We start from the raw sequence: 16,944 nt of genomic DNA on the forward strand, positions 1-16,944 counted from the left end.
GCAACCTCTCCACCAATGAAAGACTTGCATTTATAGTAAAATAGTGATTGATCAACCCTGGGTCGTTCAAATCCTGTATAATCGAAAACGCTATATGTGTGACGAAGAGAGCGAATATAAGTCCGTGCTTAAGACAACCTTAAATATAAGAACGGACTATGAATACCGGCCAATAAGTATTTCCAGAACAACCATAAACAATATTCTGTATGTTCATATTAATTTATTTGTAATGTCCTCCTTTACTCTAAATTATTTTTTAATAATTATCGAAGTGCTTGGCAAATATAAAAGTTTTTACAATATTCAACTACTTTATATACTACTAAATAAGTCCATCGCGCAAAACTTGTTTTGCGTGTAGAATTATTTTATTAACAAAAAGTCGTTTGTACAATCCTAACAACGGACATTTTTCGTGTTTTTCTCGCCATATTGCTTTACTTCTAAGAACCCAATTGAAGCAAGTCGACAACAGATTTAGGGACACAAATGCTAGTACAATCCGTATTTATATCTCACATCTAATGCTAAATATAATTACTCAGTACTTAATTCATAATAACATCGCATAATATACCTTCACACAGCAAAAATAGATTTATTTTGATACGGAGATGAAATCTACGTAACTTTTGAACCGCCGAAAGTAAGTAGACACCAGCGCCATCAGTGCCAACAATTGCATATAAATCCACGCATATGCAATACACCAAACAGCTCCTTTATGCTGCATTTTCATTGTAATGGTCTCTTTAGATGCATTTGTATGTAGCATCTGCAATTTGGTAACAGCCAATAGAAAAAGAGAATTAATGTGATGATTAACAACTGTGTATTTGGCATAAGCAAAGATTTATAACTAGTCTTCTGCTACAGGCGGCGTTGTGGTCTGTATTTGTCACAGCTCCTATAAAATTTGTCTTGTCTTTTCCAAATTAACAGTAAAAATGTCAGCGTGGAGACAAGCAGGATTGAAGTAAGGAAATAATGTAGTTATTACATTTCATATTTTACATTTCTTTTCCTGTGTATATTATCTCTTTAAAAATTGTCAAGGTTGTTATGTAACCTAATCTTTACCTGATTATTAATGTGGAATTTTATCTTATTGATTGTTGCTTGTAACAAAATATGTAAAAATAAAAATGCATTTGTACAAATTTTTTTTCTGTTTTATTACAGTTACATCAACTACTCTCAGATCGCAGCCAGGTTAGTCAGGCAAGCTTTAAAAGCTGACTTAAGAGCAGAGGCGGCCAAACGTGATGAAGTCAATGTGAAATTTACTCAGTGGAAGGATGGAAAACCTATTAGTATGCATTTCTTAAGACTTATTATTATTTCAAGTTAACGATAAAAAATAGGATGTAATTCTAAACATTTAGTTTATTATTTTCATGATCTTTCAGTTCAAGTCATCTCTTTGTCATTACTGCTTTCTTTTTTTTCTTTAAGCATTTATTCTTCAAAAATGTTTTTGTTACATGAATACATATTTTGTTACAGCTGAAAAGATATGATCTTAACGATCAGTAAGTCTATAATTTGTGTTATGATTGCGTACTTACAAGTGTTTGTTTTAATAGAATTATTTAATATAGTATTAATAATTTTTAATACACAAGTATGACAATCTTTTAGAAAATACTTTCTTGTCCTCTTATTTAACCATTATTAGCAGTTGGTTTTGCATTTTTTTAATATATAAAGAGATCTAACAATCAGCATTATTATGTCTGTACTTCCCAATTCCAACAAGCAACTTTGAGGATAAAACAAATGTTCTATACCCGAATATGACATTTGAATTCTCATTTTTAAACCACAAAATTGATTGATTGTTTGAATTTAAAACTACAGATATAACAAAAATAATTAAAATTCTTTTCTTTTAAGCAAATAACATTTATGCCTTAGTGTGTGTTCATTAATAAACATTCATTCTTTAAAATTTATAGTATATATATAGCACTGACAGTATATATATATATATATTTTTTTTTGTTACAGAAAGTACCTAGATGATATCACAGATGGATATAGAATTCATCCAATACATGTTTATAGCCATAAGTTATGTAATATTTCTGACGATCTTTGTCTCCTTATAAAATAAAACCATTCTTCGTGTTATTCTATTTTTCTTTGATTTAACCCACCTGTGATTAATTTTTGTAACGTCATCTTACAACAGGGCAGTGAGTTTTGCAGTGCACTGAAAGTTTCATGGTTTGTTTATATAGAAAAAATATATATTTCTTTAATTATTGCTCTTATACTCACCAGTGAATTCTGAAACCAAGTCGTTCTCACTTTCTCCACGCATAGTCCCAGTAATCTCTTCATTTTCTACCATTGGCAAGAATAATTGTACAAATTCAGTTGAGTATGGAGGAGCTATTGCTTCCAACACCTAATATATAAAAATACCGATTATACTAAACTATTTATTATAATATAAATGATTGTAAGAACGGTATTATACTTCACCTCGGTGACGAAATATCTGATTAGAGATACATCTGTATCTCCACGTTGCCAACATTGCTTAATGTAGCACACAACAGGTACTACGCAACCTCTGCTCAAAAGATTCACCATTCTATCAATCAACATCTTTTTCATCTCCAGCTAGAAAGGGGAGTTTTTTTATTTAAAGAATTAATAATTTTATTTTTTAATTGATGCTGTTTGGAGAAAACTTACCTGTACAAGTATCTCCAGTTCATCTTGTTTACTTTCAAACAAGTGCACAAGCAATCTCAATATTTTTGGATGCAATAGAGAATGACAAACAACAACTTCGTCCAATAAAGCAAGGTGTACAGGACAATGCTCTGTACATAATTTAAAATATGATGGTTCAGTCACAGTGCACTCTACCCACCTTATTACACCCACACTTACAACAGGAAATCTGTAGTAAACAATTTATGAGTAAATTATATATTTTTTTAATACACAAAATAAATATTATGCATGAACAAGTACCGTATGCATTGATACAAGGTATGTAACTCTGCTATTAGCTCAGTCGATCCTTTGTTTATATTACATATATTGTGTACTTTCTCAATCGCCTGAATAGTTGTTTTTAATTCGTCCTTATTAGTTTTACGCGTATTGCCTTTTTTAGGAGCTGCTTCACACACACTTGCTGCATAAGCTAATAAATATATATACTTCGATTTGTGTTCAGGATTTATCTTAACACCAGGCTTAAAAAGTGCATCAACCAATAATTCTGTAAGGTAATAATTTAAAATTTTATTGTGTCTTCCTCTTATTCAATTTCTTTTCTTACTATTGTAAATAATTATATCAACTTACCCAAAAATTGAGGGTTACGTAACAACTCAATAGGAGGTGGTTCTGCTGCAGAGTAATTTCTAAACAATACAGTGATGTCAGCAGGATTTAAAGTGTTTCTTGATAACATAGATGCTAGTGCTTGACATGCTCCAGGACTACTAGCAGCACCATTCAGAGCCATTGTTATTGGAGTAACGTCATGTCGATTTTGTTGAGCACATTTGGTGATTTCTTGAGATAGTCTTTTCATCATAAAACCACCACGAGTTTCTTGTGCTAAAATCTGCAACAGGACTTGACTGTACACATAAGTATGTTGACCGTGACATACCATTTTTGCACATTCTTGGATACTCGATTGCCAGTCTTCTGTATTTTGAAGAAATCCAGCAATTGCAGTCTTCAATACACGTGAGAAGACTTCAATTTGTTGAGCCGCAGTTGAGATACTTGTAATTTCACCTTGAAATCCTGCATCTGATATGAGTTTAATGGTAAAATTTAGCATTAAACAGTCCGGGTATTCCTCTGCAAGTCTATAAATAAGAGATCGCCAAGTAGGATGCTGTATCATTTCTGTCAACCAAGCAGGAGTTTCACCCTCTTCTGTAAAAATTTTGTCTGCTTTCTTGGGATCAAAAGTTTTAAGAATCATATCCTTCAAGTTATTTTCCACCATTGCTTGCACATCAGTGACTTTCACTCCAGCAAGGATTAGCCATTCTGCGAGAAGATTTGCCATTTGTGCATAAGCTGTATAATTCTTGGACAATAATTCTATAACTTGTTCGGGATTTCCTCCTGCTTGAAAATATCTCTTAAGTTGGGCGAAAATGCCAGGTTCCATAATGTAGTCAGATGTTTTGAATTTATCCAAACATTCATTCAATACTTCTTGTGGATTATCAAACATATCTTCTCCACTACATTCCTCAGTACTTCGATTCACCTCATCTCCCCAACCACTTCGATCCTCATCGTAATCGGATTCCATCTAAATATTTATTAATTATTAATATTATTATAATGTAAGATGTATATATCGCACACAGTTTTATAATATCACATGGTATTGATAGATACAGATAACATGCATCACATGTTAAAGAATTTTTGTCACCACATTAAGTTAAAAGACAAAAATTTAATAATCAATTTAATTATATATGAAAATATTCAAATCTTTGCTATAAATAATCAAAAAACAACTTTTAGTATTTAGTATAACATTTAGTATAACACAATATTATTAAATATATTTATAATAGGTTAGGAAAAATTGTAATTTATGAAGCAGTGGCAACATTCCTGTAAATTCCTCATTTTCAAATTTATTGCAATGCTCCAAATATAAAAAAAATATTCTTCTGTGAAACATTATCATCTTAGATAAATAAATTGCGGAATCAGTAATTGTTTTATTTACATACCTTATACGTTGAATGTGACACAACGCAATCACAACGCGATCACAACGCGATATAACGCGGTCGTTTATACTTAGGCCGGCGTCACATAGAACCCGTAATCCGTAATCCGCACCGGAAGTCCGCAAAAGTTACTAGGGATTGCGTCCGTAACGTTACGTGTGTTTTTTCTCCTTGTGTCCCATGGAGCCGTAAATACACACGTAACGGTATTACTATTTTTTATTTAACAAATTATAATTGTTTATTTGTATTTTATTCATAAGAAAACTACAGAATATATTATAATTTTAACAAAAATTTTAATTAAATCGTCAAATTTAGTTAAATAAATAAAATTAAAAAAAGCATTACTAGTAATAACTAGTAACTTTTAGTAACTTTTACGGAAATTTCATGGAATTACGGCTCCATGGGACACAAGGAGATAAAACACACGTAACGTTACGGACGCAATCCCTAGTAACTTTTGCGGACTTCCGGTGCGGATTACGGATTACGGGCTGTATGTGACGGCACCCTAAGAACGGACTATGAATACCGCCCTAAGATACGCTCACACTTTTGCATATGCTCTATGGCTTCACTAGTTGCAAGTGCTGCCGTGGTGAGCGCGAACCACATAATGCGCGTGTCATGTGGGCAAGCGCATCGAGCGCGATTTGAAGAAAGTCTGCTAGCGCCCTAGTGGCGGTCTTTGAGGCCGAGTGCGGCCATATTTCCTCTCGTGGTCTCTCATCCGTAGGCAAGAAGGTGGTGCGGTTCCGGCGGTGACAATTTCACGAAGGCGATGATTGTGTCGCGTGTATGCGTCTCGTAACCATCATCGTACAGTGCAGTGCAGTGAACAACGGCGGAACATGGCCAAGGGAAGCGGCAATCCGGCCGGCAAGCGACCGTCGTCGCGGAACGCGCAGCCCTACGACGCGAGCAACGTGAGTAATCTGACCACGGCACGAGATCGTCGCGGCATGAGCGAGCCCACGATGGGCCGCGCGCCGTTCGCGCGCGACTTTGGGCCCAAAATAGCACGACGCTTAAACCGACATCGAGCGCTGACTTCTCGCCACAAGATGTCCCGCATGCCCGCCCTTTCCCCAAGACAAACTCCCCCTGCGCGATATCCACGGTGTCACGGTTATGTGAGTGTGCCTGATGATGATAACCTCAATCTTACCCTTGCCGCGAGACGAACGTTTCGTGTATTATGTGCGCTGTAACCTTGAAGCGCAACCTCATTATACGCAAAAGACGCATTTAAAGAGACGTTAAAGATTGCGTCTGACCTGGCACCAGATTCCCAATTTGAAAAACACGAATTATATATCCCTCTCTCAATCTCTCGAATATTCCTTGGCAAATGTCGAACATTTCAGATTTTCTTGTATTTTGATATTATCTGCAATATGCTTGAATGACTAATCAAAATACATATGCATATGATGACACTCGGAATTATTTTCACTTTAGATGATAAATACTTAAAGCATTGTAATAATTTTTGCATATATGTTTCATTTGTATATTTCATATTTGTATGTCTATATTCTTTACAGTCATTCGTAAAAAGAGTGGCAAATAAGGCAAAAGACCTCATACCACAATCTTCCTGGATTAGTGGTTTCGGCAAGTGGTTTAATACCTCTCAAGGTAATGAAGATACATTAGAAAGTAGAGAGAATACTGAAGAAACAGAACTGGAGGATGATGTGCAACAGCCTCCTCCTAGCAAACGATCATGTATTCGCATGGATGTGATTCATCCGCCCGGTACATTTTCTATACAATCAAGAGTTAAAACTACATTAAAAACAGTTGATTCTTCTAAAGAGCAATATCCTGTTCACAATGAAGTGGTAAGTTAAATATTTGCAGCAATGATATGCTTCAGGAGAAACAATTTTGTTATTACTACTTATTTACAGACGGAAGATTTTATGGAACCTGCAATAGCTGGACCAAGCGGGATAGGTCGTTTAATATCTTCGACTCCTGCAGTGCAGGCAGATATTAGAACTGTAACATCTCACAGATCTGACTTAAACTCTTTAGCTTCGTCAACTAATAACGGGATAGCAAATGGGATGGATGATAATTCGGAATTGAGTGAAAGTACCAGTGGATGTAGCTCTCTTATTCCGCAGATAAATAGACACGAGGGCCCATCAAATTTGTTATACAGTTCGTTTAGCAATAGAAAGAGACATATTGATGATAAATTGACATATAGTGAGTACAAATCGTACTTTACATAAAGATTAAAAACTGCTTTTTTTAAAGGATAATAAATTGATACATTCATATATTGTGTGAATTCTACTTTTGTTTCAGCTGATCATTTACAAACTTCAAGGTCCTTGCTTCTAGACATAAATTCTCGTGATACTTTAAGCAGTCGTAGGCCCAGTTTTAACGCGTCAGTTGTAGCAAATGCTTTAGATCGGGCGTCTCCTCTGTCCTCCCCTTTTTATAGTGGTAATACAACTTTTGGTGGTGCAAACGCGGCAGGTCTTTATAAGCGAGGTCGGAATGTTTTTAATAATTCAAGCGAGGTATGTATTTTAATGATTTTTTTTAGAAAAAATTGGATCTTGTATGTTTTAAATTACTTTAATAATTAAGAATTATTGTTTATATAATGAGTTATATTAATTTGTACGTTAATTTTAGTTGCAACTTAAAGTACCAGGGAGGACAAATGTTGAAGTTAAATCACCTAACTCAACAGTTGATTCATCGGGCATGAGTCAAACTGCCAAAAAAATATTGGAAGCATTAGAACATTTCTCTTCGCCTATAACCGACGCAAAGAAAATTCCATTGAAGAACACAAATAATATCGTTTCCTCGACAGTGAGCAGGAAGCGAACACGAGCGCAGGTTCTAGAAGATGGGTTGGACAGAACCAACCCATCTGCTAGAATTGGCTTGCGTCATTTGACACGTGAATTGACAGTACCAACTGTTCCCGATATATTGAAGCTAAAAAGACGACAGAAGTTACAAGATACAACTCTTGCGGCTAGAAGGATTGTTTCAGCGCGCAGTGATCCGCCTCCATCTCCGCAAGAATATCGACTGAGGTACATATTTATTAAATATTTTGCGACATGTACACGTCTTTACAAAAAATAAAATTGATCAAATGTGCACTTTCTAGGACGGAGGACAACGACGGTGAAAAATATCGCGGCAAACTAAAGGGTAAATCGAAAATAAATCTCGAGCAAGAAGAAACAGTGGCGCTTGTAAATTTGCCGAACATACCCCTGCCAATAACAACGTTACCCAATTTCAATTTCACGATACCACCTCCCGCTTCACACGTTGCGGGCAAAACCACAGCGAATAAAGAAAACACCTTCACATTTGCTAGCCCAATTAAAGTGACGGATTCTGGAAAAAATTTGCAGCCTGTTAACAATTTCACTTTTAGTAATCCAATTAACGCTGAAGATAACGTAATTAATATGATTGACTCGAATTCACCTTCGAAGACAGAAAATACGGAATCTACTGCGCCTGCCGCAACCATGTTTATGCCGAATTTTATTTGGTCCGGCTCGTCTACAGCACCTAGATTAAAAACAAAGATAAAAAATAGCAAGGATGAGTTTGTAGGATGTGAGGAGACATTTAAACTGAAATCAGGAAGTGTCATGGATATTTTGTGTCCCAAATCTGACAAAATGGAATTTGATTTGGTCGAACAATCAAACTCGGGATTAGTATCTGAAAAATCATCTACGGATAAGATTGCCAGCACGTTTGTTATCTCAGATATCAAAAGCACACGTGATGCCGAGTCATCTTGGGAATGTAGTAAATGTCTGATTAGAAACAGCAATGCAGATGAGCAATGTACCGCGTGTAAAATTGTCCGGTCGAATTCGAATGATAAAACTTCATCGCCGTCAACGTCAACGACAGAAACCGTAAAATCGAAACCACTCGCAAACGATTGCTTCGGTTCTCAATTTAAATTATCCAAAGATCAATGGGAATGTACGACATGCTGTGTAAGGAACAAGCAGAGTGATGCCAAATGTGTAGCGTGCTCCACACCGAAACGTCAACTGAGGTACATATTTATTAAATATTGTTTTACGACATTTGCATGCTTCACAAAAAATAAAATTAATTAAATGTATACTTTCTAGGACGGAGGACAGCGACGGTGAAAAATATCACGGCAAATTAAAGGGTAAATCGAAGATAAATCTGGAGCAAGAAGAAACAGCGACACTTGTAAATTTACCGAACATACCTCTGCCAATAACAACGTTACCCAGTTTCAATTTCGGGATACCACCTCCCGCTTCACACACTGCGGGCAAAATTGCCGCAAATAAAGAAAACACCTTCTCATTTGCTAGCCCAATTAAGGTGACAGATTCTGGAAAAAATTTGCAGTCTGATGACTATGAACCTCTTAATAACCCGATTAACACTGAAGACAACGTGAATATGATTGATTCAAACTCACCTTCGAAGACAGAAAATACGGAATCTACTGCGCCCGCTGCGACCATGTTTATGCCGAATTTTATTTGGTCCGGCTCGTCGACAGCACCTAGATTAAAAGCAAAGGTAAAAAATAGCAAGGATGAATCTGAGGAGGCATCGAAACTGAAGTCGGGAAGTGTCATGGATATTTTGAGTCCCAAATCTAACAAGATGGATTCTAATTTCGTCGAGCAATCAAACTCGGCTTCTGAAAGATCATCTACGGATAAGATTGCCAGCACTTTTATTAGCTCAGACACACGTGATGCCGAGTCATCTTGGGAGTGTAGTGAATGTCTGATCAGGAACAGCAATGCGGATGAACAATGTACCGCGTGTAAAATTGTCCGGTCGAATCCCAATGATAAAACTTCATTGCCGTCAACGTCAACGACGGAAACCGTCGTAAAATCCAAACCAGTCGCAAACGATTGCTTCGGTTCTCAATTTAAACTATCCAAAGATCAATGGGAATGTACGACTTGCTGTGTAAGAAACAAGCAGAGTGATGCCAAATGCGTAGCGTGCTCTACACCGAAACCCGGAAGTAGTTCTGCGACGCCGCAAAATATCAAGTTCCAAAACTCCGATTTAATGGACAAGTTTAAACCTGCCGAAGGATCGTGGGAATGTTCCGGTTGCTTGTTACGAAACGCTGCGAACGTACTTACGTGTCCTTGCTGTAACGCATCTAAACCCACTTCTCTAAAAACGAATCTGAAGAAGACGGATTTTGCCACGGAATCATCCGCGCAAAAGTTAAGCACTGGTACGAAAGACACGACGATTCAAGAAACAATGCCACCTTTTATTTTTGGAATACCGAAACAGGAAACGAAATTACCCGGATTCAATTCATCCGCGCAAACACCTGCGGTGAATCCTGTACCAGCGTTTGGTACACCGTCTAACAGTGCTACCCCGCTCTTTGGATCATCCAGCACACCCGCTTTTGGAAACACTACTGTACCCGCTTTCGGCGATACCGCAACGACGCCCGCCATATTCACGTTCGGTTCGACATCATCGCAGCAACCGTCAAGCGGCGGATTTAACTTCTCTGCGGACACCGATCCACCTGCATCGTCTGCGAAGCCGCAAGCTATCAAGTCCCAAAACACCGATTTAATGGAGAAGTTTAAACCTGCCGAAGGATCGTGGGAATGTTCCGGCTGCATGCTGCGAAACGCTGCGAACATACTTGCGTGTCCTTGTTGTGACACGGTCAAACCCACTTCTCTAAAAACGAACCCGAAGAAGACAGATTTTGCCACGGAATCATCCGCGCAAAAGTTAAACACTGCTGGTACAAAAGGCACGACGATGCAAGCAACAATGCCGCCTTTGATTTTCGGATCGTCAAAGCAGGAAACGAAATTGCCCGAATTTAATTCATCCGCGCAAACACCCGCGGTGAATCCTATACCAACGTTTGGCGCACCATCCAACAGCGCTACTCCGTCGCTCTTCGGATCATCCAGCACACCCGCCTTTGGAAACACTACTACACCCGTTTTCGGTGATACCGCAGCGACGCCCGCCATATTCACGTTCGGTTCGACATCATCGCAGCAACCGTCAAGCGGCGGATTTAACTTCTCCGCGAACACCAATCCACCAGCATCGTCTGCGAAGCCGTTCTTCACTTTTGGTAGTAATTCAAGCACGCCGCAAAGTAATAACAATATGTTCGGTTCATTCGGGGCTAACACTGCTGCGACTAACGCACCTAATTTTGCGTTCAACCCACCGAAACAAGAGGCACCGACGGCATTCGGTCAGGATGCAACGACACCTCCGATGTTTGGCGCATCGCAAACAAATCCACAGACTCAGGCAACATCATCGTTCTCGTCTACTGCTTCGTCCAGTACAGGATTTAATTTTGGATCTACAGCTCCACCTGCTGCAACCTCAGGTGGTTTTAACTTTGGAGAAATGGTAAATATTAGCTATTTGCTACATATATTCGATACATTAACAAGATAATACACAAGTGCCGGAATTAATTTTTTATCCAGCTTCTTTCAAATAAAATTACACCATTGTACAATGTTGCAGTCATCTACATCAACGCCAACCGGTGGATTTAATTTCAATCCTCCTACTACCGCTCCCGCGGTAGCTTTTGATCCCAACAGCCGACCTTCGTTCAATTTCACCAAGGGAAATGTACCAGCAGCATTCAAGTAAGTGTACTAAGCTCGTAATTTATCCAAGTCTATATGTGCAGAATATATACTAAATAAACTGTCTCGCCTTGCAGTGCTCCACCCCAACCAGCACCGGCAACATCACGGAAAATCAAAAAAGCATTTAGAAGATGCATGCGGTAGAGAGCATGTAACATACAACATTCACGCATACACTCAGGTGCGTCCTTATATCTATCTGTGTATCTGGGTGTGTTTCTGTATGTATTTTAAGCGTTATACAATACGGTGTACAATGAAATTCTGTCATCATCAATCGTTCGCATCAGTGTGGTGGTATATACCAAGCATCTTTGTAATATAGTAACCCGAAGCTAACCGAACATGCTTGCGTACAACCACTTGTGTTCTCTCTACAGGAAAATGTAAATTATAAATTATTTAAATTATACAGTAATAATGAAAATAATACCATGGAGTTGGCGTGAAGCCAGTGAATCGTGATGCTGTTGCATCACTAAGACCTTACCAAAAGGGAAAGAAAAAATAAAAAGGAAAATCCAGATGTAGTGTGTATGTGTACCGCGACATGATATACTCGAGATAACATATATATTTACCGAAATTGAAAAGTACCTCGATAAAGGAATCTAATAAGCACTTAATGCGTGCAATTGAAGGTGAAGACTAGTGGGAAATTGTCACCCGCTCAGGTAAGTATGTCAGTCACAGCTCGTAGCACTATTCTTTGTAAGAGAACCTTGATGTGAGACTTATTTGGAGATGATATAATTTAGAAGCATTATGTAATGTGCACAAATAATTTTCCTACTCAACCCATTATGTATAGAATAGAGCGACTAAATAATATCCGAGTATTTTCGATGCTTTCAAATATGTGAAAAGATATCTCGGTATAAAAAGTTTGAATTTATTATAATTTCAACATATTTTTCATCCTTCTGTAGCTACAGCTTTCCCTCGAGCAATTTTTTCGTATATCTAAAAGCGTATATTTCGTATATTTTTTCGTGTATTGAAAGTAATATTTAGTTACTCGATCTTATATATTCTGCGGAAAAATGTTAATAATTTTTTATATGTATATTATAATATTCCCTTTGTTTTATGATTTTATGCTAATTATTCAAACAAGATCTTACACGATTCTCTATCTATGTAATCAAATAATTGTCTTCAAGTGTCCATGATAAGCCTAAAGGCACTTGTGTAACATCGTAATATTGCGAGCATTGTGAACTGACTATATATCAATAAAGTCCCACTACGTATAGACATTAATTATATTTTAATTAGAATTTCGTGGGCAGCCCTACACAATCTTTGTAGAACTAGTCCAGGAAAAGTGTAATATACACGAAAATGGCATTCGGATAGTACAAACTGACGATTACTGTATGTTTCCATTGAGTAATCGAAATTGTATATTTTTTTTATATATTGAATGAAATTATTCTATAAGAAAATACTGAATGCCATTTTGATAGGATTATATTATAATGTTGTGTGTTTTATCATAAAGCGAGTGAAATAAATTTGAAAAAGGGTATGTTGAATGGGAATAAATTATTACGGGGCTTCTAAAGAGTTTTTTTTTTTTCTAAAATATTGTATGTTATTTATAACAAGTTTCTAATTTTTTTTAAATATGTATTATTTTTCGTTTATTATTAATATCTGCTTATACATTAGGGTGATGTAAGTAAATAAAGATTTGTTTTACTATAATTTGATCTGTTAATCAATTTGATTAATAAAATTCTCTACTTATATCACTCTAAATATCGCTGAAACAAAGTCGATCAAAAAATCGAAAACGTTTAAATACTGTCAAAACATTCCGTTATTATGAATAATATAAACAGTAATATTTATTGGATCTTTTAAATATTGAAAAAAATGTTTCTTTTTACTATTTACACAGAAAGTTTACTTTCTTTTAGTTAGAAAATAATTTTTGACATTTTTACAATGGTGTAACTCGTTGGAAAAAATAATTTTTGCAAATGCAATTTTCTTAGAGTGATATTAATTTAACGCATCTTTGAAGTTATCAAAACAGCTGATAGTGTAAGCCATTCTTTTTAGAAGTCCCTAAAGCGGAAAGTAGTTAGATGACGTGTAGTGATATGAAATTAATGAATTATTATTGAAATCATACACGTCTTATTTAAGATTAGGCTAGTTGTGTATAATATTGGCTTAGACTCGACAGTAGCCAAGAATAACTCGGCACATGACCCATCTTATGCCATATTAGACGCTTAGGTACAAAACATTCTGTTAGACGTTGTTGTTTATCCGTTGTTATGTAATATTTACATGTAAACATTAAGAGATTTTTTAACTTCTATATACATTATATATATTAAGAGACAAAAATTCAAACGATAGTTTCTCTGTTAAACATGTATTTTTAATATTGTCAAAATATTCTTTGTGGGCGAATTTTTCATTTCAAATGTGAGCAATGTTAATTAAATTTATATAGTATTAGTATATGGGTGATTTCAAGAAAACTTTTCTGTGATGCAGATGTATGTAAAATCGAGAATAGTTTAATACGTTAAAAATCAATTCACACTTAAGTGAAATTACTTTAGTTTTTAAGCGAAGCCCATACTTGACTACCTACAAAGGATATTTTGGACATAACTAAGTGCTCGGCAAGACTCTGTTTTACACGATGGCAAAACGAAGACATTGTAATTAATGGTAAAGTGAGGCTGCGCTGAGATATGTCTGTGCTGCTGTCTTACACTGTGAACATTCTCTGTTGAGGCTGTGTCGTCCATTTGTCTATGAGTAGGCAAATTTCCAAATTAATCGATATATCGAATACCGCCTACAAAGGCAGTATCTTTATATTAAATTTCGTATATGGCCTTACAAATACATAATGAACGTATAACATAGATATATTAACGACTGTAAAGCAAATCGTATTGGAATTGTTTTGTAGCACTTTATATACTCTCCATTGTAATATGTTTGCATAAACATCTGAAGAGTACTTCATTATAAAAACGTTCAACAATAGATATGTAACATCTCATGACTGATAGAAATTCTCTTTTTCATATTCATTTTCATGTTTTGCAATGTGTAACAAAATATTATTCAAGTCTATTATTTTATGTAAAAATTAGTAATTCGCACAAGCTTACAAGATAGATGATACCGTTAGAAGAGAGCCTATGTCCTTTTATATAACACTAACATCCATCTTTTATGTGTCTATTAATTATATTACACATATATATTAATCGCCATTCACGATGATTATTTTCACGTAAATGTTCCTATGAGTGATGGGATGATACAATATGTCAAATATTCCGAGGCCTTATTATAATCTTAGTCCATTGGAAATTATACATTGTACTGAATTTTTCTGAATGCCTGTAACGATTCTATCGAGAATATATTAAGCAATTGTCTAATGAAGAAGTTCAGAAATGAGGGAGTTTGTTATGAAATAAATCCAATGACTGACTGTAATTAAATAAAATAATACATGGGAGAATGTTCACTGTATGCTTCAGGTGCTATGGGGATGTTATCACATTCTCATGACATGATGTAACATTAGTTTAATATTACGGAAAACTCATCGGTGTTTCTCAATCGATGGATCATAGAACAATTTGAAAGACACTTGTTATAGTATATAATGCGCAAAGTGTAAGAAAAGCCATCTTTATTCGCACAAGAAAAATCGACGAAGTACGCTTTAATGGTTACGCGATTGAATCGATCTTTTGTTTTTATATTATTGAATATATTATATATCTGTCTTAAAATCCGCAAATCACGATTTCTTCCTTTAAGACGACGTATTATTAAACGCATTTAATTTTCGCAAAATATATAGGTAAGACGTAAGCGACGTCGATAATACTCGCAATAATAATAATCAATAAAAAAATATATGTAACATATGTATGTGGATTTTTTTGTGGACCAGAAGTGCAAAAAGTAACTCGATTCTCCGCAGAGTTGCTTTGCTTCTTAACTTTATTGAATAAAGGTGACATTGCCTTAACGGATAGCACTTGTAATACTTAAGGGCTATTTGGAGCTTGTGTTGAGAAACACCGTGATAGGATACCACAACATTATTCTTAATACTAATCTGCTCTGTTTATATATTCATAATGATTACATAATTATGCATGTAATTATTATATAATTATATAATCACGTACATAATTATATAATGCATGCATAAATAGTCATATGATTATATAATTATAACATATTAAGATATAAAAAAAAAATACTAATTGAAGATGACGATGTTAATTTGGGTTATAGTTTTATTTCATATTTAGTGAAAAATATAGGAGAGCGTTTAGTAAATAGTGATTTGAACTAAAGAATTTTATTATGTGCACGCATATATAAATAGCGTTAGAATTTTTTTTCTTTAGCATGAGTTTACATCGAGCAAAAATTGTAAAATGTGCAAATTTATATTAAAATTCTTTGGGTCAAAAAGTAATCTAGAAACGGACATTAAAAGTATAAATTTGATCGCAGTCCCCAATGTTTAGATAAAGTGTAATATTTTACGAATACGTTCTTTCATTTTTCGTTTCCTGTAATTAGTAGGATCGCTCCTTGACAGTTCCTCAAAGAAATATACAAAATAAGAGATACATACTGTGAATTATTGTGTCACATTCGTGATTTTTAACATCTTAAATTGTATACATATGTTATATGTATGTATATATGTCGCTCTACAAATTGTTATAATAATCTGTTTCAAAAGATAAGAGATCATTTTCAATATTATATGTAAACATTTTTCTTTTGGATATTTTTCAGTACAATACGAATCCTTTAATACACTTCTTCCATCTCTTGCAGTATATTATTCAAATAAATATGTTACAGTAAAAAATGTTCGAAATACCTCGAAATAAAGGATTCCTTAACAATAATAGTCCCTTAAATAACTATTAGAATTTGCATTGTAACTGATTATTACGTATACCTGTTATGTTTATTTAACACTAGAATTATGGGTACCATGTAACGGGTCTTTGCTTCTTTACTTGATATAATTGTATAGGGAATTACGAATGAAACAAGTTGTCTGTAAGTGTATAATATAAAAAATGCATATTTTTATTTTAAATCCACAGTTTCGATACAATAATTATTCTTACTAACTCAAGAAAATCGCCATGCATAAAGTTTTGTCATTGTAAGTAATAGTACTCACTCTGATTCAGCTATTTACACACTAGAAATTAAACGGTGGCCATTTAAGTTAATCTAAAAGTTTTGTCACTGCTATAGTTTTTAATTACACGATGTAAATAGGAGAGCATGTGTAACAATATATCAATATTTGCTCAGCGATGATACATTCTATAATGTCAAGAAAACCCTGTAATAAAATGATTGGAGATCGAACACGAAATCTGAATATAAAACATACATTTCCCAGTCGTATTGAATATAAATTTATTTAATGCGTGCAAGTTTTTTTTTTTAATGATTCTCAACGA

At 35.1% G+C, this 16,944-nt stretch overlaps 3 protein-coding genes across 5 annotated transcripts; 2 read left to right on the top strand and 1 right to left on the bottom strand.

The window, feature by feature from the left end:
* The first annotated feature begins 838 nt into the window (after window positions 1-838).
* On the top strand, window positions 839-2,136 carry sun (stunted). Of its 2 annotated transcripts, XM_012377096.2 has the most exons (4): window positions 839-979; window positions 1,186-1,316; window positions 1,510-1,535; window positions 2,014-2,136. In XM_012377096.2, exons 1-3 carry the CDS (start codon window positions 951-953, stop codon window positions 1,521-1,523), a joined length of 174 nt encoding a protein of 57 aa, XP_012232519.1. In that variant the 5' UTR covers window positions 839-950; the 3' UTR covers window positions 1,524-1,535; window positions 2,014-2,136. The 2 variants fall into 2 exon arrangements, with proteins under 2 accessions (XP_012232519.1, XP_012232520.1); XM_012377097.2 differs by lacking the exon at window positions 1,510-1,535.
* On the bottom strand, window positions 1,976-4,867 carry TH1 (negative elongation factor complex member TH1). Its single transcript, XM_012377094.2, has 7 exons — window positions 4,746-4,867; window positions 3,334-4,309; window positions 2,995-3,247; window positions 2,710-2,920; window positions 2,494-2,634; window positions 2,287-2,416; window positions 1,976-2,218 (listed from the first exon to the last, which is right to left on the bottom strand). The coding sequence occupies exons 2-7, from the start codon at window positions 4,307-4,309 to the stop codon at window positions 2,184-2,186; spliced, it is 1,746 nt and encodes a 581-aa protein (XP_012232517.1). The 5' UTR covers window positions 4,746-4,867; the 3' UTR covers window positions 1,976-2,183.
* A 498-nt stretch (window positions 4,868-5,365) lies between these two features.
* On the top strand, window positions 5,366-16,884 carry Nup153 (Nucleoporin 153kD). Of its 2 annotated transcripts, none has more exons than XM_012377023.2 (9): window positions 5,366-5,677; window positions 6,299-6,598; window positions 6,668-6,971; window positions 7,074-7,294; window positions 7,413-7,825; window positions 7,903-8,823; window positions 8,903-11,189; window positions 11,310-11,437; window positions 11,515-16,884. In XM_012377023.2, exons 1-9 carry the CDS (start codon window positions 5,603-5,605, stop codon window positions 11,582-11,584), a joined length of 4,719 nt encoding a protein of 1,572 aa, XP_012232446.1. In that variant the 5' UTR covers window positions 5,366-5,602; the 3' UTR covers window positions 11,585-16,884. The 2 variants fall into 2 exon arrangements, with proteins under 2 accessions (XP_012232446.1, XP_012232445.1); XM_012377022.2 differs by lacking the exon at window positions 5,366-5,677 and adding an exon at window positions 5,712-5,884.
* The last annotated feature ends 60 nt before the right edge of the window (window positions 16,885-16,944 follow it).

The sequence above is a fragment of the Linepithema humile genome, chromosome 1 (genome assembly GCF_040581485.1).
Source record: "Linepithema humile isolate Giens D197 chromosome 1, Lhum_UNIL_v1.0, whole genome shotgun sequence".
Taxonomy (NCBI): Eukaryota; Metazoa; Arthropoda; class Insecta; order Hymenoptera; family Formicidae; genus Linepithema; species Linepithema humile.

Excerpts from the sequence above, each read along its gene's own strand:
- Nup153 (XM_012377022.2), top strand. The coding sequence starts at position 5,714 with ATGAGCGAGCCCACGATGGGCCGCGCGCCGTTCGCGCGCGACTTTGGG. Across the intron at positions 8,824-8,902 it reads ACACCGAAACGTCAACTGAG|GACGGAGGACAGCGACGGTG; the intron begins GTACATATTTAT and ends TATACTTTCTAG. Across the intron at positions 11,438-11,514 it reads AATGTACCAGCAGCATTCAA|TGCTCCACCCCAACCAGCAC; the intron begins GTAAGTGTACTA and ends CTCGCCTTGCAG.
- TH1 (XM_012377094.2), bottom strand. The coding sequence starts at position 4,309 with ATGGAATCCGATTACGATGAGGATCGAAGTGGTTGGGGAGATGAGGTG. Across the intron at positions 2,921-2,994 it reads ACCTTGTATCAATGCATACG|ATTTCCTGTTGTAAGTGTGG; the intron begins GTACTTGTTCAT and ends TGTTTACTACAG. Across the intron at positions 2,417-2,493 it reads TCAGATATTTCGTCACCGAG|GTGTTGGAAGCAATAGCTCC; the intron begins GTGAAGTATAAT and ends TTTATATATTAG.
- sun (XM_012377096.2), top strand. The coding sequence starts at position 951 with ATGTCAGCGTGGAGACAAGCAGGATTGAA. Across the intron at positions 980-1,185 it reads TGGAGACAAGCAGGATTGAA|TTACATCAACTACTCTCAGA; the intron begins GTAAGGAAATAA and ends GTTTTATTACAG.